The sequence below is a fragment of the Schistocerca piceifrons genome, chromosome 4 (assembly GCF_021461385.2).
Source record: "Schistocerca piceifrons isolate TAMUIC-IGC-003096 chromosome 4, iqSchPice1.1, whole genome shotgun sequence".
In the NCBI taxonomy this organism is placed as follows: Eukaryota; Metazoa; Arthropoda; class Insecta; order Orthoptera; family Acrididae; genus Schistocerca; species Schistocerca piceifrons.
In genome coordinates, this window is record NC_060141.1 from 626,887,115 (window position 1) to 626,912,944 (window position 25,830).

The following is a 25,830-nucleotide window of genomic DNA, read 5'->3' on the forward strand; positions in this document are numbered from 1 at the left end:
TGATAGATGGGCTCATAAAGCCATGGTGATCGACTGGTCGATCGCTATCTACGGGATGAGCACCCCTGCTCCAAACGCTGCTTAACATTATTACGCAGGTTTGCTGATGATGTGTAGGTTATGCTGCAATAAAGAATTTCTGTACTGGTGCCACTGCACCGCTTTTGTTGCTGTCATTGATTGATTGATTAATTTTAACAGGGAAGCTAAAACAGCTTAGGTCTGACCCGCCACTGCCCGCACCGAAACTAGGTTTATTGTGCGGTATCGCTCCCTGTATATCTAGTAAAGCCAAGCAGTGCCCTTAAATAGTGCAAGGAGTCCCTCTACCAGTTTTTTGTTAGACACAATTTCTTCAGGTCTAGTTGTCCCGAAGATTCTGTATCTTTTACTCTCCAGTGCTATGCATTCGAAGATTATGTGTGATGCAGTTTCTTCACCCTCATCATAGACCGTACATTTAGGGTCCTCTTCCGTTATACCCATTGTCTGTAGGTGTTTTTTTGAAATTCCCATGGCCGGTCATCAGTCCAGTCATGAGTTGATCTCTTTCCTTTTAAATCCTAGGATTACAGAGCTTCTTTTAAAAAATGGCTTGGGCATTATTACCTTACCATGTTTTTGTTTATAGACCTTGGTCCAATATACTACGTGCTGTTTCCTAAGCCAGTTGCGTAGTTCCAATTTGATCGTAGCCTTGATGATTGTCAGGACCGGTTCCGGTCCAATAAATGGAGTTGTTGCCCCCATCCTAGCCAATCTATTGGCTTTTTGTCGCCATAAAACAAGCTGCTTCTAAATTTTCTGTTAGCGAAGATGCAGTTGAGGCATAAACGAATATCTTTAGTTCGAACGCCATTAGGGTTAATACATCTGTAACATTAATTATTTTATTTTATTTGGTTTATTTACTTGGATGAATTATGCCGTTAGGTCTCTGTTACCAGCAACCAAAACTGCTGGCGCATTAAAAAAAATATATCCAATGTGGCAGGGTGAATTTAAGGAACTCTCGTATCCCTATAGGCACAATACTTGATAGTTTATGCAGGTTTTGTCCACCCTTAGGACGTGGTCATTACTTTCTTGTTGGTAATAGCACATTTTAGGAGGGTAATGATTTCAGAACCAAAGATCTCTGGAAGCAGAAATAAAGTGACAGATTAACAATGTTACTGTATAATACGTATATTCCATGATCTTTCGCTTCTATTTCAGGGTGTTGAAATTGAGGGCATGACATTTTCACGGTGTGCCGGAACTTAAATTTCCTTTTGAAAGCGTGAATATTTGTGAGAGTGGTTGACAAAAGAGGAGTTTTAATGGCTTTTAGTGGTGTGTTAGGTCGTGTGTATACTTTGGATAAGCCGGCTTTGACGAAATAGAGAAGTCTGTAACACAGTGTCGAAACAGAAAGGGGTGGATACAAGATTTTGAGGAAATGAAAGTTAAGCATAGAGAACCCAACGTTATATTCGTACCCTTCTGTCTCTAGTCTCACGGGGCTCTTTGTGACGTATCATCCTTCTAGTGGGCTATCTAAATAAAGATAGTCGCTCTCCGCTGCCGTTAATACGGGTCCTCCCAACAACGATAACTGTAAATAATCACCAGTCACACAGACACACCACACACACAGAGTCACCAGTCACACTATAAAATGGTGGGTGATCCCGTGAAACAAGGATAGTCCACTAACTGGGACGCAAGACATCCCTCTTATGCTCATTTCCCGAAATCCAGCATCTGTTCAAACGATGCGCAAATTATAGCGAGATCAACGCTAGATAATAAGTTAAAATAAATCGAATTAAATGAACAATTCTTCCATTCACTTACGTCATCAACAAATTAATAAGAGTTAACACACTGATCTGCAACGTCAGCACAAAATACTTGGAAATAATTCTAAAGATAGGAACTACCAAATACTAATAATATCATCTCAGTATTGATTGACAGTGAAACTCTGTTATTAAACTTAAGTCTCGAGTTACACTATTAGAGTAACCGTCAGCAGTTTCGAGCTTCGTATCCTGCCTCAAGTAGTTGCTAGAACTTTGCTAAGTCTCAGTAACACCCTTAGTAACGCACAGGTACTCCCTGGAAACTAGTCACTTTAACAGAAAACTGTGTATCTTCCAGTCCTTATTCGAAAAACTTCCTTCATCCCACCCATAAACTAACTACAAGTTCTCATCAGAACTGTAGTTTGAGTCACACTGACGGCGTCTCTCCGCTTTCAGCCACTCTACGTAGAACTCCTAGCCTCTTCCTTCTAGCAGCGTACACCCCGCTGCCTTTATGTACCTCGTCGCACTTATCACCCACAGATCCTCCGGTCTACCCTACCAGCTTAGCACCGCACATTTCAACTCCTGTATCACTTTGAAGAGCTTAGCGCTGGAGAGCAAATCGTGGCAGGCCGTATCAAAACAATCAGAAAACGAATTTTAAAAAAAGCAAAGAACGTCGACGCACATTTTGGCCTCTCCCATATTTTGACTGGTTGCCTCATAAACAACCATAGATGTGTGCTCACATTGATCTCTCGGCTCCCTGCTACTCCGACGTTTTTCTTGCTCCTCCCTGGTGAATTTCCCGGGACAGCTGACGTGTGGATACCACAACTATTACCCTTAATACGAAAGCAACACTTTCAGCTACTGACTCACATCCGTTCGGTGTTTACAAATAGACTCAAAATTACCATAGCCGCTATGGTTCCATAAGAACTGATATCTCATAGGCTTCGTAGCAAAAATTGTTGAGAATGGGTTAATCTGGCTGCGTCTGGCGGTCCTAGGGCGCATATGCACCAGCATTACCTAAGCCGGCCTTCAGGCTTTCCAGGGACGTACCATAATAAACACCATTCCCAGTCTTTCACTGGAGACCGTTACCCAGGTTGATATTTTCCTTCCGATCAAGGTAACAAATTTCAATCAAAGGGTGGCCGCATGGAATTTACTTATTGTGTATAACATGAATCACTGCAAATGTATTTATATGTGGTTCCTTAATACACACACATATCAATGTGTTTGTTGTTTTTTCTCAGTGTCGAACTGTCTTCCGACAAATTTTACGACCTGATGTTTTCTGCACGGTCATATTGCATCACTAAGTTCACTACACATGTCAGTATAGACTAACTGATTGTTTTGCGTCCACCTGTCTACACTTCCTCATATGTTGCCAAGGAGAAAAGAAACATTAATGGCTTGCTCTCGCCATATATACTTTTAGGAACTAACCTACCTAAAAGCACGCGACCGGTAATACCTAGAAGTATCAGCCTGAAGTAGGCGTAAATACTGATGTAATATTGTTCAGTACATCGTCATCAGCCAACAAGGGAAATATTTCCACTTATACCCTTTACACACTGTATATCTTGACACTGGCTCTGAGCACTATGGGACTAAACTGCTGTGGTCATTAGTTCCCTAGAACTTAGAACTACTTAAACCTAACTAACCTAAGGACATCACACACACCCATGCCCGAGGCAGGATTCGAACCTGCGACCGTCGCAGCAGCGCGGCTCCGGACTGGAGCGCCTAGAACCGCACGGCCACCGCGGCCGGCTATCTTGACACTAATGCCCCACTAACTGAGCTCTCGCAACTTCAATTCTCAGATGAATCGACCGGTAACTCTGCCGGTAATGAAGTACTGTGGAAGACTGAAAAAAACTTTTCTACGCTTCACTACAGAATTTCAGTGAGAGTATTAATATCGGATTAATCATCACCACGTAGAATAAATATATATGTTGAGGAGTTAAGCTTGTACTTCGTGCGTTCTTCGACCGAGAAGATAGTGACGTATGTGTGCTCCTGCAGGTGTAGGGGTTTTATTATGCTACTGATATGTGTAATTATCGATTTCTCTGTTTCGATAACTAGTATTGATACCAGCCCTTTACGATTTATTAGTACCATCAGAAAATCAGTGTCAGTACTGGACGTATCAAATGATTTTTTCAAAGTAAAAACTTCTGAAGTCAATGCGAATTTAAGTGTATGCATAATTTATATAGTGTACAGTGCAACTGTAAATAGTGCATACCATGTGCAGTCTATAATGAACACATTACAGCAACATACACAAGTAATATGAAATGTGTATCCACTATTTTAAAAAGTGGTTTGAGTGTTTTTATATGCCGGCGGATAGTGCAAATTAAGTAAAGTACTTTGATTTTGTCTTACATTCTAAATGAGTGCTTTTGTCTTAAACAAACGTTTTTTTGTGATTGACCACGATGTTTTCCATCTACAAAGCTGATCAACATGCTCCATTCTTCCCGGTTTTCTACCATACTTTCCTTAGCTGTGTATGGAGTATTTTTCTTGATATTCTCTATTAGCTGATATCTTCTTCTTCCTTTGAGTGCATCCTTTATGATACAGCCTTTTGCCCATCAATCGTTTGAGGCAATTTGTTGGACTGTTGTTTCCAGTGTTGATCTTTCTCCAGTCACTGTGTGTAACACACCTAATTCCTCATTCTATCTCTCCATTTCAAGACAATCAGTTCTTTTCCAAATCCACATCTAGAAAGCCTCTAAAAATTTCTGCTCTCTCCATACTAGCGACGTGTTTCGGTAAGGTACAGGCCAGCACTCCATGTAAAACGGTTCACTAATATTTTCCTTAATTGAATGTTGAATGGGCCACAGAAAGTACTCTTCCTTGTGTAAAACATTTATTTTGTTACAGCTATAATTATTATTAATTCTGTATTACAAGTCGTTCTACTGATTATTTTCCGTCCTAGGTGCCGTAAATTATTGACTTGGAAGACGCCAACTGAGCTTGTCAAACGTTTTGGCTGTCAAGATTATCCGCATCAGAAGGGACAACTGGGATCAGATCACTCCCCATGAACTCAGATACTGAGACGAATCTGTTTCATGATGGTAACTCTCCTCCCGAAGAGGCCATGAAGGCCCAAAGGTACCGACTGACCGCCGTGTCATCCTCAGCCCACAGGCGTCAATGGACGCGTATATGGAGGGGCATGTGGTCAGCACACCACTTTCCGGGCCGTATTTCAGTTTCCGGGACCGGAGCCCCTACTTCTCAATCAAGTAGCTCCTCAGTTTGCCTCACAAGGGCTGAGTGCACCCCGCGTGTCAGCGCTCGGCAGACCGGATTCCGCATAAAGTCCTGATGCGGCTGCAAACAATAATTAAATAATTTCTGCCCTTTCTTTTTTTCTTCCCCCTCCACCTTCAGATTACATAACAACTCGCCCTTTCGTTAGTGTAGTGTTGTTAAACATTCGCAAATAGAAATTTCCCTTTCTCTGTGTTTCATCAATCACGAAAACAGCTTTATTGCATATGTTCATGTATGAGCTTACATAGAATATTGTTAAAAATTGGGGTCAGTTTCAGAAGTTAGACAAACGTCTTTCCACTTATTGAATTTTTAATACTGTTTGAAGGAACCGACACCCAGTCTAGGGTCACTTTATTGATGTCGTTATACCAATGTGGAACGCCAACGGCCTTGACGCAGCTGTATCACGGGTTCCCGTCAGATCACCGAAGTTAAGCGCTGGCGGCTGGGCTAGCACTTGAATGGGTGACCACTGTGTTCCTAAAGTATGCGGAGCAATCTACTTACTACTTGGTTGTGCTCTAACCAAGAATTCTTTGCTATTAATTTATTGTTAATGTACTGCATCATCCGCTTCCATAACGACTCATCAAAGCACACTACTAAACTGCGAATCAATGCTGAAGAAGAAATGTTGGGCCAAAAGGTGAGTCACTTCAGTTGACAGCACAGGCCAAAAACAAGGAGGGTAGTATACTGTCTGAATGAAGGGTCCGACTCTAGCTCCCAGTAGCTCATCTGTAGATCAGCTGTACGCCATGGAATTTTTGTAACGATTCTTCCACGTTTTCAGGTGTATCGGTTTCTTAATAACAGGCTGTCGTAGGTTGAAATTGCGGGTTCGATTACTCCTTGGCCAAGCACTGCCTGCACCTCCTCAATGCCTTCTGTTTGTATCCCGGAGTAATCGCGCATGGGTGCACAAAAACTTCAATTATTCTTTCACCTTAAATCAGACCGACATTTCTTTATCGTGCCCATTTTCACTGAAAAGACTGTCGAATGGTTTTCGTATAACTTCTCCTTTTCCAGCGATCTGATATTTTAGTTGCCTATATCTTTTTATCTAATTTTGAATTTAAGTACTGTACACCTTCCATTTGAGACTAATCTCTTGCAATATATGCCTGTTGACTCTCCTCAAAACTCTGAGGTCTTGCATTATAACTTTCAGATTCCAAACATACACTCCTGGAAATGGAAAAAAGAACACATTGACACCGGTGTGTCAGACCCACCATACTTGCTCCGGACACTGCGAGAGGGCTGTACAAGCAATGATCACACGCACGGCACAGCGGACACACCAGGAACCGCGGTGTTGGCCGTCGAATGGCGCTAGCTGCGCAGCATTTGTGCACCGCCGCCGTCAGTGTCAGCCAGTTTGCCGTGGCATACGGAGCTCCATCGCGGTCTTTAACACTGGTAGCATGCCGCGACGGCGTGGACGTGAACCGTATGTGCAGTTGACGGACTTTGAGCGAGGGCGTATAGTGGGCATGCGGGAGGCCGAGTGGACGTACCGCCGAATTGCTCAACACGTGGGGCGTGAGGTCTCCACAGTACATCGATGTTGTCGCCAGTGGTCGGCGGAAGGTGCACGTGCCCGTCGACCTGGGACCGGACCGCAGCGACGCACGGATACACGCCAAGACCGTAGGATCCTACGCAGTGCCGTAGGGGACCGCACCGCCACTTCCCAGCAAATTAGGGACACTGTTGCTCCTGGGGTATCGGCGAGGACCATTCGCAACCGTCTCCATGAAGCTGGGCTACGGTCCCGCACACCGTTAGGCCGTCTTCCGCTCACGCCCCAACATCGTGCAGCCCCCTCCAGTGGTGTCGCGACAGGCGTGAATGGAGGGACGAATGGAGACGTGTCGTCTTCAGCGATGAGAGTCCCTTCTGCCTTGGTGCCAATGATGGTCGTATGCGTGTTTGGCGCCGTGCAGGTGAGCGCCACAATCAGGACTACATACGACCGAGGCACACAGGGCCAACACCCGGCATCATGGTGTGGGGAGCGATCTCTTACACTGGCCGTACACCACTGGTGATCGTCGAGGGGACACTGAATAGTGCACGGTGCATCCAAACCGTCATCGAACCCATCGTTCTACCATTCCTAGACCGGCAAGGGAACTTGCTGTTCCAACAGGACAATGCACGTCCGCATGTATCCCGTGCCACCCAACGTGCTCTAGAAGGTGTAAGTCAACTACCCTGGCCAGCAAGATCTCCGGATCTGTCCCCCATTGAGCATGTTTGGGACTGGATGAAGCGTCGTCTCACGCGGTCTGCACGTCCAGCACGAACGCTGGTCCAACTGAGGCGCCAGGTGGAAATGGCATGGCAAGCCGTTCCACAGGACTACATCCAGCATCTCTACGATCGTCTCCATGGGAGAATAGCAGCCTGCATTGATGCGAAAGGTGGATATACACTGTACTAGTGCCGACATTGTGCATGCTCTGTTGCCTGTGTCTATGTGCCTGTGGTTCTGTCAGTGTGATCATGTGATGTATCTGACCCCAGGAATGTGTCAATAAAGTTTCCCCTTCCTGGGACAATGAATTCACGGTGTTCTTATTTCAATTTCCAGGAGTGTATAAACACAGACTCCTTAAAAAGAATGTGTATAGACTATCTTTGCGGTACTATGTCACCATGTTCAAAAAGCAGGGTCAGCTGACATTCCCTCAGTAAATCCGAACAATAAATAAGGTTAACTAAGAGCTTCGGTATCACCAAAAAGTTCGATTCTAATTTGTGAATGGCACATGAACTCCAGCCGCACTTTTGGTTCAGACAGGCAATTTTTCTTACTATTGCACCTTTAGTCTTCGTTTTCTTTAGTCCTGTCATTAGTCAACTATTATTCTCAGTGTATCTCTGAGTTGCAACATGCAGTGTGCTGGAAATCAGAGTACCATTGCCCTGAGTGACCTCCAACATAACCCTTTCTAAAAAATGGTAATTAGTGATAACAAGTCTCACATTCTGGTAGTCTTGTTCTCTTCTAACAATAGTTCCCTCGTATCATCGTGCCCCAGCATGTTCATTTAATTGGCGCCACGGTCGTTGAGAGGTTCTTCCGTGTGTCTACCTGTGTAAGCCATCCATTATTACACCTAAGAACTCCTTCCATTATTGTGATTTCGACGATTCGGAGATCGAATTTAAATGATTTTACCCAAAAGTCTTGGTCTCGCTTGCTCATGTGAACAGACTGCCATTATTACATTGATAGTTGTTCTAGGTACATCTGTTCCGTTGATATTGCCAAAAATGTCCCGCACCTCGTGAACGGAATCGGTTACTATGGCACCCATTTGAGATGACGTCGAGGCCCAGTAAAGTTCTGTTCGGCTCCCGTTGCCTATCTATATCTTTGTCTTGATTCTGAGAAAACTATAACATTTCAAAAATACTTCTAAAGGTTTCAATGTCCTGTCCACAGCGTCCGGCAAGCACATGCTTCTTGTTGGTCTGTAGCTTTCGAGAGTAAAATCTTGGGACCGAATTAGCACCAACCGCATCTCCTGCTTAACAAACATGCCTTTCGCTGCTTTACTCTGCGCCAGTAGCTATATATTGTACTTTCTTGCATCTTGACTCATTTTCGCAATACCACAGAGCAATTTATCTTGTCTCCAACTGGTTTTTCCGATGACAAACTGGGCTCACTCACTTGAGTATCATTAAGTGTGGTAAGACCTCACCTAGTGTCGTCTTCCTGATTGAAGAATCCAGCTTTCACTTGTGTGTCCATATTTAGTGGCATCACCAGTCTTCGAACCTCTCTTCTGCAACTTCTGCTATTTTCCCCGTACCAAAACACCTTCTCGCTCGCTCACAACTGCCTTAACCAACTTGGATTCCGTAAGGAACTGTTGTGCACAGCGACCGTAGACTATAAGGAAAGAGAAGCACACAGCAACCCCCTTAAATTTTATTACTCTTGCATATTTGATATCGACTATAAATAGCTATCCTCAGTGCATTTCAGTTAGAATCCAACGAACTTGCGGCAGTTCATCTCACCATACGATCTTGCAAGTGTTTAGGCAGAAGGAAACACTATTCACAACTAAGATCATATGGTGACATGTACTGCCGGCTGATCCTGGCGGAGGTTCGAGTCCTCCCTCGGGCATGGGTATGTGTGTTTGTCCTTGGGATCATTTAGGTTAAGTAGTGTGTAAGCTTAGGGACTGATGACCTTGGCAGTTAAGTCCCATAACATTTCAGACACATTTGAACATGTACTGCCGCGAGTTTGTTGGATGGCAAATCAAATGCACTGAAGATGGCAATTTATAGCAGAAATCTAGATATTCAAGAGTAATAAAAACTAATGAGATGGTAACCGATTACTTTGTGCCTCTCCTTCCGCACACATACATATTCTAGCGGAAGTGTTGCCCACTCTTCACTGCTTGACTCCTCCATGATCTTTATTGATGCTCTCTTTCTACTTCTCTTTTTATCCTACTCTGATTTCTCATCTACATTTACTTACAGTTTAGCACAATGGAAAGTACCATCACCGTTAACCCTCCATGAACATTCTCCTCGAGAACACTGTGTCTCACACAGTTCACACACTAAAAACCCACCAGAAATTGCGACTCTGTTACAACGCCGGTAATAAAACGCAGTAAACCAAAACCAACCAACAAAATATAAGAAAAATGCTAAAACAGAAATGCATGGGTTGTTAAATGCACTAGCAGCTTAAAGGTTTTCGTTTATGACATTTACTGAAAACATTATTAAACATCAATACAAAATTTAAACAAATAATTCATAATCAGTGTCGTTACTTGTTAAATAATATGCAATTACTTAATGAAGTTTTATTTAGAAACCAAATCTGTATAGGGTTCTGCACTTCACAGCTAGAGAATTTCTGATCGCACATAAAAATATGCGAAATGATCAAATTCTGTACAGTGTCGCCAGTTAATGAAAGATGGCAACTGAACTTGATTGAGGTATTGGCTATCGATCTGCACTGGATCAACCAAAAGACGCACATCTTCCCCGACTGTTGACTGGAAATGGCTATGTTAGGCTACTTGGTGGACATCTGCAGTTATTCATGGACTTCATGTTCCCAAAAATGTTGTTTGGTTGGTTGATTTGGAGGAGGGCACCAAACAACGGGGTCATCAGTCCCACCGTATGAGGGAAGGATGAGAAATGAAACGGCCACGAGGTATCAGAGGAACCATCCCGGCGTTTGCCTGAAGAGATCTTGGGAAATCACGGAAAACCTAAAACGGGATGGCCGGACGCCAGTTTCAACTGTTGTCATCTCGAATGAGAGTCCATTGTGCTATCTCGAATGCGAGTCCATTGTGCTATTGCGCCACCTCGATCGACTCCCAAACATGTCAGTGGGCCACAGATGTTGGCAACTTGTTTGAAGTACAATCGGGGTACTCTGAGCGAATGATTTGGCCACCCAGATCACCCGACATGAATCCCATCGAACATTTATAGGACATAATCGAGAGGTCACTTCGTGAACAAAATCCCGCAACATCACTTTTCGCAGTTATGGATGGTTGTAGAGGCACCATGCCCCAATATCTCTGCAGTGGACTTCAGACGCCTGGTTAAGTCCATGTCACGTCGAATTGCTGCACTAGGCCGGGAAAAAGGAGGTCAGAGAAGCAATTCAGAGGCGGGCTGCTAGATTTGTTACTGGTAGGTTTGATCAACACGCGAGTGTTACGGAAATGCTTCAGGAACTCGGGTGGGAGTCTCTGGAGGAAAGGAGGCGTTCTTTCCGTGAATCGCTACTGAGGAAATTTAGAGAACCAGTATTTGAGGCTGACTGCAGTACAATTTTACTGCCGCCAATTTATATTTCGCGGAAAGACCACAAAGATAAGGTAAGAGAGATTAGAGCTCGTACAAAGGCATTTAGGCAGTCATTTTTCCCTCGTTCTGCTTGGGAGTGGAACGGGGAGAGAAGATGCTAGTTGTGGTACGAGGTACCCTCCACCACGCACCATACGGCGGATTGCGGAGTATGTATGTAGGTGTAGATGGTCGTCTGGCTTGTAGCATACGCCACCCGCTCCTGCCCACAAGTTCGATGAGGGGCGGGCGTTGGTGCATTTGACCAACTATCAAGTTAGAACAGCGTACACTAGATCAGTTGGACGTATTGCAAACAGTAATTGCCCTCTTAAACTTGCCTGGATTAGGCGATGCAATACGAGGCAGCGGTATCAATAAGGAGCGTTGTTTGGGATGTGGTAGTGGAACAGCGGTACCACGTGCGCAGGTGACGGAGGGCGGGCGCGAGCCTGTGCTGCGCACACACCTGGACCTGGAGACGGCGGGCATCACGCAGCTGCTGTACAACGTGACGCACGGCCCGCGGCACGGCCGTCTGGACGTGATGGATGTCGGCATGGTGCAGACGCTGCGCGAGGCCACCAACTGGTTCTCGTCGCGCGAGCTGCTCACAGAGCGCGTCTTCTACGTGCACGACGACTCGGAGACGCGCCGCGACTCCTTCCACTTCGTCGCGCTCTCCAGCGAGGAGGAGGACTTCCAGTACGTCGGCGTCTTCCACGTGGACGTCCTGCTGCGAAACGACAACACGCCAGTCAGGGCGGTGGATAAGGTAAGCGGCCCAACCCTTTAGCGCTGTTACCCTGCTATAAGACAACGCACGAACATGTGTTCAGTGAATGCCGCTTTTAGAATCTGAAGATGGTCATTGTATGGCCGAAACCAGTTATGACTGTGTCATAAACATATGATTGCTTCCATAAATAAACAAAAAATTTTACATTCAAGGTTACTGAGACTCCCCTCTGTGACTGACGTGCTTCCAGGTGGCCTAGTGTTCTAGGTTGCAAAACAGGGTCAAAATGGCGTCTTTGTGGCATTACGTTGTCAACTTCATCAAGACGCAACACTCTGCTCCTTGTTAAAAAAAATGGTTCAAATTGCTCTGAGCAGTATGGGACTTAACATCTGAGGTCATCAGTCCCCTAGAACTTAGAACTACTTAAACCTAACTAACCTAAGGACATCACACACATCCATGCACGAGGCAGGATTCGAACCTGCTTCCTGTAACGGACAAACAAAAGACTGAGTTAAGAGTAGTATCATTCACTATTTATTTATTTATTTATTTATTTATTGTTCCGTGGGACCAAATTAAGGAGAAGTCTCCATGGTCATGGAACGATTCAATACATGAAATTATAACACGATAGTAGAAATACATAAAATGAAATATAAAAAACATATCCAGGCGACAAGTCGTAAGTTTAAATAAAGAAAATCAACAATGTAACACTGGAATTTGCTTAATTTTTTAGCTCTTCCAGGAGCTCCTCGACAGAATAGAAGGAGAGAGCCATGAGGAAGCTCTTCAGTTTAGACTTAAAAGAGTTTGGGCTACTGCTAAGATTTTTGAGTTCTTGTGGTAGCTTATTGAAAATGGATGCAGCAGAATACTGCACTCCTTTCTGCACAGGAGTTAAGGAAGTGCATTCCACAAGCAGATTTGATTTCTGCCTAGTATTAACTGAGTGAAAGCTGCTAACTCTTGGGAATAGGCTAATATTGCTAACAACAAACGACATTAAAGTAAATGTATACTGTGAGGGCAATGTCAGAATTCCCAGACTATTGAATAGGGGTCGACAAGAGGTTCTCGAACTTACACCACATATAGCTCGAACCGCCCGTTTTTGAGCCAAAAATACCCTTTTTGAATCATAAGAATTACCCCAAAAAATAATACCATACGACATAAGCGAATGAAAATATGCTAAGCAGACTACTTTTCGTGTTGAACTGTCACTTATTTCAGATGCTGTTCTAATGGTAAATAAAGCAGCATTTAGTTTCTGAACAAGATCCTGGACATGGACTTTCCACAACAGCTTACTATCTGTCCGAACGCCTAGGAACTTGAACTGTTCCGTCTCGCTTATAATATGCCCATTCTGTCTGATCAAAATATCGGTTCTTGTTGAATTGTGAGTTAGAAACTGTAAAAACTGAGTCTTACTGTGATTTAGCATCAAATTATTTTCCACAAGCCATGAACTTATTTCATGAACTACATTATTTGATACTGTTTCAATATTACACACAAGATCCTTCACTACCAAGCTGGTGTCATCAGCAAACAGAAATATTTTTTAATCACCTGTAATACTAGAAGGCATATCATTTATGTAAATAAGAAACAGCAGTGGCCCCTGCACCGATCCTTGGGGAACGCCCCACTTAACAGTGCCCCATTGCGACTGAGCATCACTACCACTCTCAATATTGCGGAGAATTACCTTCTGCTTTCTGTTCTTAAAGTAAGAGGCGAACCAATTGTAAGCTACTCCCCTTACTCCATAATGGTCCAACTTCTGCAGTAATATTTTGCGGTCAACACAGTCAAAAGCCTTCGTTAAATCAAACAAAACACCTAGCGTTCGCAACCTTTTATTTAATCCGTCCAAAACCTCACAGAGAAAAGAGAATATAGCATTTTCAGTTGTTAAACCATCTCTAAAACCAAACTGTACATTTGACAGCAAATTATCTGAATTTAAATGCTCCAGTAACCTTGCATATACGACCTTCTCGATAACTTTAGCAAACACCGATGGCATAGAAATAGGTCTAAAATTGTCAACATTATCCGTGTCTCCCTTTTTATAAAGTGGCTTCACTACCGAGTACTTTAATCGGCCAGGAAACCGACCACTCCCAAAGGAAAAGTTACAGATATGGCTAAGTACTGGGCTAACATACATAGAACAATACGTCAGTATTCTGCTAGATACCCCGTCATATCCATGAGAGTTCTTGGTCTTTAGTGATTTAATTATTAACTCAATCTCCCTCTTGTCAGTATCATGGAGGAGCATTTCAGGTAACAGTCTCGGAACACTTTTTTCTAAGAGCGCTATATGATTCCCTGTTGGAACTAGGTTTCTATTTAGTTCACCTGCTATATTCAGAAAGTGATTATTAAATGCTGTACATATATGCGACTTATCAGTAACGCGGACATTCCCACTACGCACTGATTCTATATCCTCGACCTGTCTCTGCAGACCAGCCACTTCCTTTACGACTGACCATATGGTTTTAATTTTATCCTGAGACGTAGCTCTTCTATCTGCATACCACATACTTTTTGCCTTCCTAATACCATTTTTAAGCACCTTACAATACTGTTTGTAATGGGCTGCTGCATTTAGATTTAGCCTGTCTCTAACGTTTTGATATAACTGCCACTTTGTTCTACAAGATATTCTTATCCCTCTAGTCAGCCAGCCAGGCTGCCTGTTTGTGCTAGTACCCTGTTTTGAACGTTCTAACGGAAAGCAACTTTCACTTTCAAAGAGCACGAGAAAAGTCTTGAGAAAAGAATTATATTTATCATCTACTGTATCAGCGCTATAAGCATCTTGCCACTCTTGTTCCTTGATAAGGTTTACAAAGGTCTCTACAGCAACTGGATCACCTTTCCTAAACAGTTGATAACTATATTTAACACGTGTTGCAGCACAAAAATCTTTTAGAGTTAAAATTTGTGCATCATGATCTGAAAGGCCATTCACCTTTTTGCTAACAGAATGCCCTTCTAGTAATGAGGAATGAGCAAAAATGTTGTCTATGGTTGTTCTACTGTTCCCTTGCACTCTCGTTGGAAAGAATACGGTTTGCATAAGATTATATGAATTAAGGAGGTCTACCAGCATCCTTTTCCTTGCACAATCACTTATACAATTGATGTTGAAGTCACCACATATAACTAACTTTTTGTATTTCCTATAAAGTGAACCAAGAACCTCCTCTAGCTTTAGCAAAAATGTTGTGAAATCGGAGGCTGGGGATCTTGAAATCGGAGTCTGGGTTTACCTTTGGATGTGCCGCTATTCACACCACAGAGTACTCATTTCATGTACAGAACGAACAGATGGGGTCTCGGGGACTGCATATTTTGTAGTCCTTACCCTCGTATCATCGTAACCGACAAGAAAATCGTCTCCAGTATACTGTCATAGCCGGCCGAAGTGACCGAGCGGTTCTAGGCGCTACAGTCTGGAACCGCGCGACCGCTACGGTCGCAGGTTCGCATTCAGCCTCGGGCATGGATGTGTGTGATGACCTTTGGTTAGTTATGTTTAAGTACTTCTAAGTTCTAGGGTTACTGATGACCTCAGAAGTTAAGTCCCATAGAGCCATTTGAACCATTTATACTGTCATAACGTCTTTCCAGTATTGACATGGATGAATGAGCACGAACCGAAAGCCAATAAATTGAAATGAAAACAAGAAGGATTCGCACGTAAATATTTACGATGATTTTTGCTGACTGTTCACCATTTCACTTTTCGTTTTCGTGATTATGCTTAACCTTCAGACACTAGCGTATATCACACATGAGTTCTTCGGGAACATTATTTGCCTAACAATAACGCGATTTTCTTCTCCAGTCCGCAGATATCGTTAGGAGTCCTGACTGGAGGTCTTCGTGTTTATTGAAGCTTCCGTGAGATGCCTAGCCGCTTTTAATTACCTCCTCGCTTATATGAGTTGAGTGTGCAGGAAGTCGCAGCCGGTGGGTTTTGCTTGCAGGTGTTCCGCGTGGTGACGGGCGGGGAGCGGCTGCTGACAGGTGACGATCTGCGCTACTCGGATGCCGACATCGACACCAAGCCGTCCGACATCCTGTACACGCGCCGCGGCATCCCCAACGGCGGCATCTTCCAGGCGGCCAGTCCTAACGAGGCGCTGTTCGAGTTCACGCAGGAGGACCTCGACAAGCGGCGCGTCCTCTTCCGGCACGAGGGCGACGAGTACGGCAAGGTGGGCCTCTGGATCACCGACGGCCAGTTCTACGCCAACGGCATCCTCGAGGTGCGCGCCTCGCCGCCCTTCGTCGAGATCGTCAACAACACCGGCGTCATCGTCAAGCAGGGCGGCGGCGTCGTCATCAGCACGTGGAACCTCAGCGCCGAGACCAACCTCAACGTCTGGGGCGAGCAGATCTCCTACGAGGTAATAATAATTTACGTATTAGTGAACTACTAGCGGGAGTCATAAAATCACTTCGAAAAATTAAGCTGCGACCATCAAAGAGGAACCATTTGTATACTCAACAGAAGGATCGTCTCAGTGTAACTATCCTCCAGTAAAGGGTCGAAGCTTGAATATTACACATGTCTTCTACCTTAGGCAAATGGAGGAAATCGGTCGGTTCACTTTGGAGTATGTGTGGTCTACGGAGCGCCTTAAAGGAATTACGGAGGCACCTATTACTTCATGGGCGGTTTCCTAGACAACCCGCAAACCATGTTTTTGGGTGACAAAATCGTGCCGCATTTTCCAAGACGACTACGAGCAGCAAATGACTGAAATTTTTACTATATATTGCTAAGATACCGACCTCAAAGAACCTTGAAAAGTTTCTTGATATATTTATTCCTCTCAGAGATACAGAGGTTCAAAGTTTCTCTCCTCTTACATATGTAATACGTACGTAAAAAATGGTGCGACATAATTTTTGTGCACATAACGTCCAGTGTGAGTTGTAAAATTGTACAGGGTGACTCACCTAACGTTACCGCTGGATATATTTCGTAAACCACATCAAATACTGACGAACCGATTCCACAGACCGAACGTGAGGAGAGGGGCTAGTGTAATTGTTTAATACAAACCATACAAAAAAATGCACGGAAGTACGTTTTTTTAACACAAACCTATGTTTTTTTAAATGGAATCACGCTAGTTTTGTTAGCACATCTGAACATATAAACAAATACCTAATCAGTGCCGTTTGTTGCTTTGTAAAATGTTAATTACATCCGGAGATATTGTAACCTAAAGTTGACGCTTGAAACCTCCGACTTTCAGTTGCGTGTTGTAACAAACGCGGGCCACGGTCGGCGAGCAGCATCTGCAGGGACATGTTTACGATGACGACCGTGTTTACGAGTATGGCTGTAGTGCACTGTTGTGGTTTGGTCTAGTTGTCGCAGTGTCCGCATGTAGCGCTTGCTGCTATTGTTATTCTGCATTCGTCTCCGCACGCCGACCAACTGTAGTACACCGTGTTACCAGACGTCTGTGATAGTGTAGTGTTGTAGGAACTGTGACCATGGTGTATTCGAACTCTGAAAAGGCGGAGATGATACTCATCTATGGCGAGTGTCGACGAAATGCAGCTGAAGCCTGCAGGGTGTATGCAGAACGGTACCCGGACAGAGAGCATCCAACGTGCCGCACATTGCGAAACATCTACCGCCAACTGTATGCAACAGGTATCGTCGTAGCACGCAAACGGGTCCGTAACAGGCCCGTCACAGGAGAAGCGGGTGCAGTTGGTGTGTTAGCTACTGTTGCCATGAACCCACACATGAGTACACGGGACATTGCGAGAGCCGGTGGACTGAGTCGAAGTAGTGTCACGCGCATACTGCATCGTCACCGCTTTCACCCGTTTCATGTGTCGCTACATCAGCAATTACATGGTGATGACTTTAATCATCGAGTGCAATTCTGTCAATGGGGATTAACAGAGAATGTGTTGCAGTTCTACCTGTTTACCGATGAAGCGGGTTTCACAAACCACGGGGCAGTGAATCTACGGGACATGCATTACTGGTCCGTGGACAATCCTCGCTGGCTCAGACAGGTAGAGCGACAACGACCGTGTACTGTAAATGTATGGTGCGGAATCATTGGCGACCACCTCATTGGACCTCACTTCATTGCAGGGGCCCAAACAGCTGCAACATACATCGCGTTTCTACAGAGTGATCTGCCAACGTTGCTCGAAAATGTCCCACTGGAAACGCGTCGACGTATGTGGTACCAGCATGATGGTGCACCTGCACATTCCGCAAGGATGTTCGACGGGCGTTTCATAGGACGTGGAGGATACATAAATTGGCCAGCCCGTTCTCCTGATCTTACACCTCTGGACTTCTTTCTGTGGGGTACGTTAAAGGAGAATGTGTACCGAGATGTGCCTACAGCCCCAGGGGATATGAAACAACGTATTGTGGCAGCCTGCGGCGACATTACACCAGATGTACTGCGGCGTGTACGACATTCATTACGCCAGAGATTGCAATTGTGTGCAGCAAATGATGGCCACCACATTGAACATCTATTGGCCTGACATGTCGGGACACACTCTATTCCACTCCATAATTGAAAACGGAAACCACGTGTGTACGTGTACCTCACCCCTCATGGAAATGTACATGTGCGTCAGCGAAAAAGACCAATAAAAAGGTGTTAGCATGTGGACGTAATGTGCTGTTCCAGTCTCTTCTGTACCTAAGGTCCATCACCGTTCCCTTTGGATCCCTACGTAATTCGGTGCTCTCCGATACACACGATCGAACAGCGGAGGAGTGTTACTCAAGCGTCAACTTTAGTTTACAATATCTCCGGATGTAATTAACATTTTACAATGCAACAAACGGCACTGATTACTTATTTGTTTATATTTTCAGATGTGCTAACAAAACTAACGGGGTTCCATTTAGAAAAACGTAGGTTTGTGTTATAAAACATACTTCCGTGCATTTTTTTATGGTTTGTATTAACCAATTACACTAGCCCCTCTCCTCACGTTCGGTCTGTGGAATCGATTCGTCAGTATTTGATGTGGTTTACGAAATACATCCAGCGGTAATGTTAGGTGACTCACCCTGTATAGTTATTTCAATTTCAAGTAAGTAAACTACCAAAATTTTTTAGCCCATAAATATATTTTGATATGAGTGACGCAACCAGCTGTGGAAGGGTAAAGAAGGGATGGGTATGAGCAACTTGCTACCATCGACTAATGGATGTGAGCGAGTTACAGTTTATGGGTAACGTGAATATGTTTGCATGCCAAAAGTTTTGGGTAAATTATGAAAGGTGCTGACGAGAGTAGAATGTGTCCGTTCGTACATTACTTTTTGTCACAGACTTTTAGTAATCTGGAATACATTCACCTTTTTTGTGCTCCAATAGAAGCATTTTTCCACTAGTAGTCCTCCTTTACATATTCATCCTTCAATGCGACATATTCTAAAGGTGGATGACCTGGCTGAGACAGTCCTCGTACAGGTACAAAATCATGTCGTCCTCATTTTCCAAAACAATGCGAACAGAGAGGAAGAAGTCTTTCGATATCATGTCGGATGAATAAGTCAGGATGAGCAGAGATAAGATAGGCCAAAGAAGCAGAATGTGTGACTGTGTCTTCTTGGGAATGAGATGAGGTATTGTCATGGAGCAAAAACACCCCACTAGACAGCTCTTTTGTGAGGTGACAATTGTGCTGAGAAGAGATTTGCTGACGTTTCTGCGGAGCCAAGACACTTTAGGTAGTTTTTTGCTTTTACATCTGTTCCTTGGTCAGCTCACAACCAAACCATCACATTTCAATCTGAGCTAGACCTCGGGCTAAGCCACAGATTGTCAATACGCCCAGGTTTCTTGTTTTCAAATTCGTTGGATTCACCAGCTTACAAATAGACTATTACCTCCCGACCAAACTTGACCTCAGTCACCACAAACTGGTTTGTTGCATTCATATTCGTTAGCTTTGCAACGCACAATCGAATTGTTAGATTAAAACCTTAACCAGGCCTTGTTCGAAAATGGACTAAGCAGCATGACTAAATAATCATAAAAATGTGACTGGTCATACTTTTATTCAACTTTTCAACATATATTATAGCTTGTTCCTGTATTGTATCGTATGGAACTGGGGACCAAGGAACGACGGAGAGGTTTCGTCCCCGCCGTAGCTCTCAGTGGTTCACAACCTCACAACAGGCTACAGCAGTCTTTCGCCGAGGCTGATAGAAAACCGCCTTAAAAACCATCCACAGACTGGCCGGCACACTGGACCTCGTCACTAATCCGCCGGGCGGTTTCGTGCCGGGAACAGGCACGCCTTCCCGCCCGGAACGCAGTGCGTTAGACCACACGGCTAACCGGTTGCGTTAGCTTGCTCCTACTAGTACGGGTTATAAACTACGGCACTCTGTGCTACAGCGCGAGACAGACAACAAATTCTTATAGAAGTTGCGACACGGTCGCGGTTTAAACAGTGACCCGAATATAGAATAAGTTTTCTTTAGTTCACGTGTATGGCCACAAATATTTTGTCATCAGACTGTTTTTATAAAACAGATCTGAAGATGGTCATTATAGTCCGAAACCGATAGTCGGATGACAGAATACCGGTTACCATAGACGTGAACTAAAGGAAATGTAACAAATTCTTACTAGGAGACCATACAGGAATCTGTTCCCCGTAATTTTTTTTTATATTGGTGGTATGTAAAGTTCAGAACTCAAATAACAGTCACACAATGCATACGATGGAGCTCTCAAAAATTCTCGAGAAAATCAACTTTGAAGTTTTTCCATTCAACTTCAATACGCTAAACTGAGATCGGATATCCAACAGACAGTATGGGGCTGTGCTAGAGTACTTGCAGCCACGTGGACCGGTGGGGTTTCATTCTCGCCTAGAAAGAGATGCATCTTTTATGTGCATTTTTATTAAGAGTGAAATACATAAAGAAGAAAAAAGGGATGTTTTTCTTTAATTGAAACAAACTTTAGTAACCATCTTGAAGAAGAGATTGGCAATTTAAAATTTATATTTGCAATGAAAACTGGAGTTTTGTGTGATTTGTAATTAGAAATAAGAAACTTGCATTTTTATAAAAATGCCAGTTAGCTTTTTGTATAAAAACTAGACATATTCGTCATCAAAGATTGTCCGGGATCGTTATTTATAACAAAAACTGTCCAAATTCAGTCTTCAGATTGAATTCTTTATTTTCACAACACTGGTTTCGGGCCAGCTACCCATCTTAAGATCACTTGTTACAGTTTCAGAGTATGCTGTTGAATATGGAACTGAAATTTCACTTTCACGAATTATGACAGTAAACTTTCAGTTCCAGACAGTTTATTTTATAACTATAAGAGATGAACTCAAAAATGTCCAGCTGGTCCGAAACTAGCCATTTGAAGACAAAGAAAACGGATCTGCACACTGAATTTCGACAGTTTTGAATTACCTTTGTGTTAATCAGCATATATTTATTGAAATTTATATTTAAACTGAACAGTACAAAGAAATACGGAAAAATGCCCGAAACGAGACTCCAACTAGCGATACCAGTCTAGTGCGCTACCGATGGTTTTCCATTTTTGTTCTTTTTGCGCTTCACAGAAGTGTTTGTAGAATATGCACCTTTTTTTAAAAAAAGTCTGCATTGGTGAGGAATCGAATACAGACTACCCACTCGGCAGAAAAGCATTACCACAGAGCCACATGACCTGTCAAAAGACGTACTCTATTTTCGGGTACCAAAACTTCTAAACCTCAAAGTCTGTTTGCTCGCGAATTTTTGACAGCTGCATCGATCTGCCTTTCGGATTGATATCTAAGTTATGAACTTGGTGTTCCATAAAAATAACAAATTACAAGAACCCGATTGGCATGTCGTCTCTCTGTTATTGTGATTGTTTGCTACCTTCGATAAGCCGCTTATACCAGCAAGAGGCCAGGCCCCGCTGAAATTAATTCCGACAGATGTACTACTCTGGAAAAGTCTTGACAGCGCCCTGTAACCCAATCAGGAGATTTAGACTGTAAGCTGCTGTGCCGGTTTGCCCCTTGCGAGTATAGTCTGTTAGCATCACACCATGGCAGTCCCAGAAGAGAGCGTGGTCTTGCCCGATAATGGACGGTATTTCGTCTGTTTCGGCTTTCGTGAATCCACGTTCCTGCTGCTTGCTTCCTCCCTTTGACTCAGGGTCACGGTGATACCGCAGCAGTTGCAGATGGTGATGAGGTGCCTGAAGATGTCATCTGGGTAAGCTTGACGCCACTGCAACATTTCCACTGCTGCTTTCGGCGAGATTTTTTAATGGGTGTGAGTAGTCGCGGTAAGTGGTCGTGGTATCCACAAGAGGCGATCTTTGTCGTGTTACAAATGTAGTGCAAAATGTTAAAAACTGACCTCTGACTGACTTCCAAATTCTACAGTATATAGCGGCCTTCGAACGCCAGAGCATACTCTTCTAGCTCCTGTTTCAATATTTTGGTTAGCCACTTCGTTTTGCAACAGTGGAAGAGTCTACGTCACCTGACTACTGAGCTATGGGATGCCGCGTTGTTCCCGTAACCTCCCACCAACTCAACACAGCAGGTTGTAGTGTTGTTCTCCTTGAAATGCAGAAAGCGAGTAACAGCGCGATACTCCACATTATAGCTGGACTCCATCATTTTGCTTCGACTAATCTAGCGTCGTGCTACGGTGCTGTGTTGCAGAGATTTCATTGTGCACCAGTCCTGCTGAGACGTAGATGGAAACAAACAAAAAAAATTATATCACAACAGAACAGTGAGCCAGAAAGTGCAAAATAAATTTCTTTTATTTCCGTCTATGATCACAAAATTTTTAGGTCCTTGCACAACCGCCTTCGGTCAGCGACGATCACCTTCAGATCCGTTAAAACAGATCTGTTAAAACAGCTCTGAAGGTAGTCAGCGCTGACCGAAGTCGGTAGCCTAAGGACCTAATAATTTTGTGATCACAGACGGAAATAAAAGAAATTTATTCTCTCCATTGTTATTTAACTGTGCCCTAGAAAAAATAGTAAGAGAATGGAACAAGAAAATCAATAGTGGAATCCGACTAGGAACATAAAACAAAGGCATCAAGGTTAATTGCCTAGCATTTGCAGATGATATGGCCCTACTAGCTGAAACATGGGAAGAAGCCAAAGAACAGATCCTCGAATTACAGAAACAAGCAGAGAAAATAGGCCTTAAAATTTCTTTTGAAAAAACCAAAATAATCACAAATATAAAAAAGCCAATGAAATATCTTAAAGTAAGAGACCAAAAGATCGAAATTGTTAAAGAATTCAAATATGTTGGTGAATGGATTAGCTGGAACGCCCTTGAGAAAAAAGCAATAGAATTAAGAAGAAACAAAGTTGAATTAGCCTTTCAGCTTACTAAAAATACTTATAATAAAAAGTCCCTCTCATGGAATTCAAAAATAAAACATTACAACACTGTCATTAAACCAGAAGCACTATATGCAGCTGAGACATTATCTATCACTAACCATGGCCCAATTGAAAGGCTAAGAGATCAAAGAAAGAAAAATATTGAGAAAAATTTTAGGCCCCAAATTTCATAACGACAAACTAATTCATACCAAAAATGAAACACTCTACAAAACCACAGAAAAACTTTCGGATACATTAAGGAAAAGAAGAATTGAGTTTTATGGGCACATTCTCAGAATGAACCCAAATAGACTTACAAAAAGAATGTTTGACTACTTCAGGAATAAAAAATCCAAACCAAATTGGTTTATCCAAACAGAGAAAGACTTAAGAGAACTACACATCACAGAAAAAAATGCTCACAGACAGGACCGCAAAAATGATAAGCAAAGACAGAAAAGAGGGATTCCAGCTCCAAAATAGAAAGAAAAGAACGATTGTCATCTCTGATGAGGAAAGAAAAGCAAGATCAGAAAGAATGAAACAGTACTGGGCGAAAAGAAAGGCACAGAACACACAGAAGTGATTGATTCAACGTACCCCAAAGTTGGGTGAAACGAAGAAGAAGAAGAAGAAGAAAATCTATAACAGACGGAAATAAAAGAAATTTATTCTAATAAAATCTATAACTTTATTTTCGAGGTCATACTTGAAACATTACACCTATTGTAATTTTGTCATATGATGACATGGTTGGAGATCGTGGTTGTTATTTGAAGACAAATGTTGATGGTGTTGAAACAGCAACCAGCCACAAATTTATTTTTAGTTCCTTTATTCAAAGGGTTCCGTTACCGGTTTCGAATCGTTACGATTCACCTTCAGACGATTTTCATGCTTCCATTACAACATGTGGTGCGTTTTTTACAGATTAATTGTCCTAAAATATAAATAATACATAATTAAAAGCACGCCACACAGATGGTTGCGTTACAGATTTTCATTGGATGTAAGTAACATGAAATGTCGGTTTAGAGTGTTTGTTTTCATAACATTCGTCCAACAGATGTGAATACATTCCCACTGCATTCTCATCGTTGCACACGTAAATTTTTCTCACTGAACACTCTGGATTTGTCACAGAAAAGATTTCTAACACGCACCACATGTTTTGATACGTACAAAGTTCTTACAAACATATGAGTGTCAAAGATGCTATGATATATCGCAACATTATGAAGATGTTCCATGTTTGGGAAAAGATTATTTATTCACTAATGCAACTGAAACCCCCTTTACACTAGTACAGAGAGACATTGGTTTTGTGAGTTTTAGAGCGAATACTATTACATTAATAATAAAGTTGTTCCATTTTTTTGTACTGTATAGGTAAGACAGTACATTATTTATTTACATTTAGCATCATGAGAATTGTAATAACATGCAAATTTGCTACCTGATATGCAGACAGGCTTAGGAATATTATTTGCTTTGGAGCATGGAAAATAATTGTTGAAAATGTTTCAGGAGAGGGGCGTTAGCTAACCCGGTTTGTTCATTAAGGATGTAGTCTGAGGTGCTTTGTGTGTGTGTGTGTGTGTGTGTGTGTATTGATAGTGGCTCCTTTTTCTGCTAGATGTAAAATTTTTAAGTTGTTCTCAATGTTTCACACTGAGTGGTTTTCTTCAGCAATATGGGCTGCAAATGCAGATTTGCTCAAGTTGTCAAGCATGAATGTATTCTTTGTATCTAACTTCAAAAATTCTGCCTGTCTGTCCAATGTAGAATTTTGGGCATGCGCATTCCATTTTGTATATTTCTGATTTACCGTAGGGACTCTTAGAGGTATTTACATCATGGATAACTTTTTGTTGTAATGTTTTATTTGTGGAAAAGCTGACTGTGATATTTTTCTTTTTAAATAAGTTTGCTATTTTCAATTGCGAAAATGAATATATGATCTTTTTCCAAACATGGGACATCTTCATAATGTTACGATATATCAGAGCATCTTCGACACTCATATGTTTGTAAGAACTTTGTATGTATCAAAACATGTGGTGCGTGTTAGAAATCTTTTCTGTAACAAATCCAGAGTGTTCAGTGAGAAAAATTTGCGTCTGCAACGATAAGAATTCAGTGGTAATGTGTTCACATCTGTTTGACGAATGTATGAAAACAGACACTCCAAACCAACATTTCACGGAAGTCACGTCCAATGAAAATCTGTAACGCAACCATCTCTGTGGCGTGCTTATAATTATGTATTATGTGTATTTTAGGACAATTAATCTGTAAAAATATACACCATATGTTGTAATGAAAGCATAAAAGCCGACTGAAGATGAATCGTAACGATTCGTAACCGGTAACGGTACCCATTGCATAAAGGAACTGAAAATAAATTTGTGGCTGGTTGCTGTCTCAACACCATCAACATTTGTCTTTATACCTATTCTTCGCATGTTTTTTTCTGTTCCAATATACGCTCTAAGACAAAAAATAAAAAAATATCCGAATGCCACGAACATGTACAGACAAACGAAAGCTTACAATATCAGAAAAATTTAATGTTTTATTCAAGAGAAAGAGCTTCGCAAATCGAGCAAGTCAATAACATGCTGGTCCACCTCTGGCTCTTATGTAA

The 25,830-nt window shown here is 42.7% G+C and overlaps 1 protein-coding gene across 1 annotated transcript in view; it reads left to right on the forward strand.

Moving 5' to 3' along the window:
- Positions 1-25,830, forward strand: part of LOC124796073 (chondroitin sulfate proteoglycan 4) — a 543,527-nt gene that overhangs the window by 396,282 nt on the left and 121,415 nt on the right. The window contains exons 12-13 of the mRNA XM_047260159.1: positions 11,434-11,778; positions 15,765-16,187. Coding sequence (XP_047116115.1) covers positions 11,434-11,778; positions 15,765-16,187 — 768 coding nt within the window. The remainder of the gene's footprint in view (positions 1-11,433; positions 11,779-15,764; positions 16,188-25,830) is intronic.